At 39.7% G+C, this 2815-nt stretch overlaps 1 protein-coding gene across 1 annotated transcript in view; it reads left to right on the top strand.

Annotated features, from left to right (window-relative positions):
* The window catches only part of TRIM37 (tripartite motif containing 37), a 118465-nt gene that overhangs the window by 10358 nt on the left and 105292 nt on the right, over positions 1-2815 (top strand). The window contains exon 4 of the mRNA XM_037742440.1: positions 131-247. Within this exon, the coding sequence (XP_037598368.1) occupies positions 131-247 (117 nt within the window). The remainder of the gene's footprint in view (positions 1-130; positions 248-2815) is intronic.

Genomic DNA, 2815 nt, shown 5'->3' with positions numbered 1-2815 from the left:
AAAAAAAAAAAAAAAAAAAGTAGTGTTATAGTATGAGTATTATTGTGCCCTCTATTTTGAGAAATGTGATTATTCTAGAAAATAATCTGAAATTCCTGAGTTAGAATATGTATATGGATTTTCTCCCCAGTGCTCCACTCCAGCTACGAGAACTAGTAAATTGTCGTTGGGCAGAAGAAGTAACACAACAGCTTGATACTCTTCAACTCTGCAGTCTCACCAAACATGAAGAAAATGAAAAGGACAAGTATGTCCTCAATTTCTTGGTTCACTATTGAATGGATTTTGCCTTTGTGTTGTTTAATGACAGTATATTGGTAATTGCCTTTTAGTTACTTATGAATAAGTGGTGTTATAGTTCTTAAGTTTTTAATTCTTTCAATCGTGTTGTTCCTATTAACATATTTTTTAATATGTTTATTTAACAACAGTTATTTCATGCCCTGTATACACACAGACATCCCTTGCCTCCCTCTCTCCCCTCACAGGAAGTACTTTGCTAAATGATAGGCATACAGAGGTAAATGAGACATGATTTCTGTTAACTGCTTAATGGGAAACAGTGATAATACAGTGTCAAATCATTTGACGGACAGGAATGAATAAATGGTCTTATGTTCCATGATTGAAGGATTTTGAGCATATCTAGGGAGTGTTTACGGGGAGCAGATAAAGAAAGGAAAGAATAATGTGGCAGTGATTTGTTTTTATAGATGAAGAAACTACAACATGGTTAATTGGAAGGCTTCATTGTCCAGCAATAATAAAATAACTTGAATTAGGTGAGATTCCAGGACTCTTGAATATTTAGAAACAAAACCATGTCACTTTCTGTGGAGTTACAACATGGTAAAGCAGGAGGTGGAAACCTCACAGGTCATTAGAAAAAATTGTATCTGTTTCTTTATTATACTGAGGAAGTAGAACCATAGAAGTAAAAGAGAACAGGGCATGTTATGTGCACCTGTAGTCCCAGCTACATGGGGGACTCAGGCAGGAGGATCTCTTGAGCCCAGAGGATGGCTTAGGCAACATAGCAAGACCCCATCTCTTAAAAAAAGGAAAAAAAAAATAGAGAAAGAGGCTTAACTGTGGTAGTATAACACATTAATGCATAATCAGAATTAAAATCTATTGGGCCAGGTGCAGTGGCTCATGCCTGTAATCCCAGCATTTTGGGAAGTTGAGGTGGGTGGATTACCTGATGTCCGGAGTTCAAGACCAGCCTGGCCAACATGGTGAAACCTCATCTCTACTGAAAATACAAAAATTAGCCATGCTTGTTGACAGATGCCTGTAATCCCAGCTACTTGGGAGGTTGAGGCTGGAGAATAGCTTGGGCCCAGGAGGCAGAGGTTGCAGTGAGCCGAGGTGGCACCATTGCACTCCAGCCAGGGCGACAGAGCAAGACTCGGTCTCCAAAAAAAAAAAAAAAAACCTATTCAAGTTTAACTGGACTCTTAAGGAATTCTGTTACTTGTAGCAGAATCCCAGCACTTTGGGAGGCTGAGGCAGGTGGATCACCTAACGTCAGGAGTTCAAGACCAGCCTGGTCAACATGGTGAGGCCCTGGCTCTATTAAAAATGCAAAAATTACCGGGCATGGTGGCAGTTGCCTGTAATCCCAGCTACTCGAGAGGCTGAGGCAGTGAGAATTGCTTGAACCTGGAAGGTGGAGGTTGTAGTGAGCCGAGATTGCACCACTGCACTCCAGCCGGGACGACAGAGCTAGACTCCATCTCAAAAAAAAAAACAAAAAAAGCAAGTTCCTTGGCCTTTTGGCTAAAATCAAGTGTCAAAAATGCAAGAGTGTAACTTTACAAGCAAGAGAAAAAAACGTTTTAATTATGGTAAAATATACATACAATTTGCCATCTTAATCTTTTTTTTTTTTTTTTTTTTTTTGAGACAGAGTCTTGCCGTGTTGCCCAGGCTGGAGTGCAGTTGCACGATCTTGGCCCACCGCAACCTCTGCCTCCCAGGTTCAAGCGATTCTCCTGTCTCAGCCTCACAAGTAGCTGGGGTTAGAGGCGCATGCTGCCATGCCTGGCTGATTTTTTGTGTTTTAGTAGAGATGGGAGTTTCACCATATTGTCTGGGCTGGTCTCGAACTCCTGAGCTCAGGCAATCCACCCGCCTCGGCCTCCCAAAGTGCTAGGATTTTAGGTGTGAGCCACCGTGCCTAGCCCATCTTAATCATTTTAAAATGTACGGTGAATTATGTTAAGTATGTTCACATGTGCAGCCAATCTCCAGAACTTTTTAAACTGGCAAATCTAAAACTATACCCATTAAACAACTCTCTATTCTCTTTTCCCATGTTTCTATCAGTTTGAGTACTCTAGATACCGCATATAAGTAAAACCATATAGTACCTATTTTTTTGTAACTGGTTTATTTTACTTAGTGTAATGTCCTCAGGATTCATCCATGTGTCAAAATTTCCTACCTTTTTAAGGCCGAATAATATTATATTGTATGTACATGTCACATTTTGTTTGTCCATTCATCTGTCAGTGAAAATTGGCGTTGCTTCTACCTTTTGGCTGTTGTGAATAATGCTGCTGGGACCGTGGGTGTTCATGTCTTTGAGAATCTGCTTTCAGTTCTTTTGGTTATGTAATCAGAATAGGAATTGGCTAGATCATGTGGTAATTCTATTTTTAATTTAAATTTTTGAGGAATCTCCATACTGTTTTCCATAGTGACTATGTATGTGCCATTTTATAGTCCCACCAACAGTGCACAAGAGTTCCAGTTTCTCTACATCCTGGCCAACACTTGCTGTTTTTTTTTTTTTTTTTTTTTTTTTTTT

Source organism: Cebus imitator, unplaced genomic scaffold (assembly GCF_001604975.1).
Source record: "Cebus imitator isolate Cc_AM_T3 unplaced genomic scaffold, Cebus_imitator-1.0 Scaffold121, whole genome shotgun sequence".
NCBI classification, from domain to species: Eukaryota; Metazoa; Chordata; class Mammalia; order Primates; family Cebidae; genus Cebus; species Cebus imitator.
This window is presented reverse-complemented; position numbering and strand designations above follow the sequence as displayed.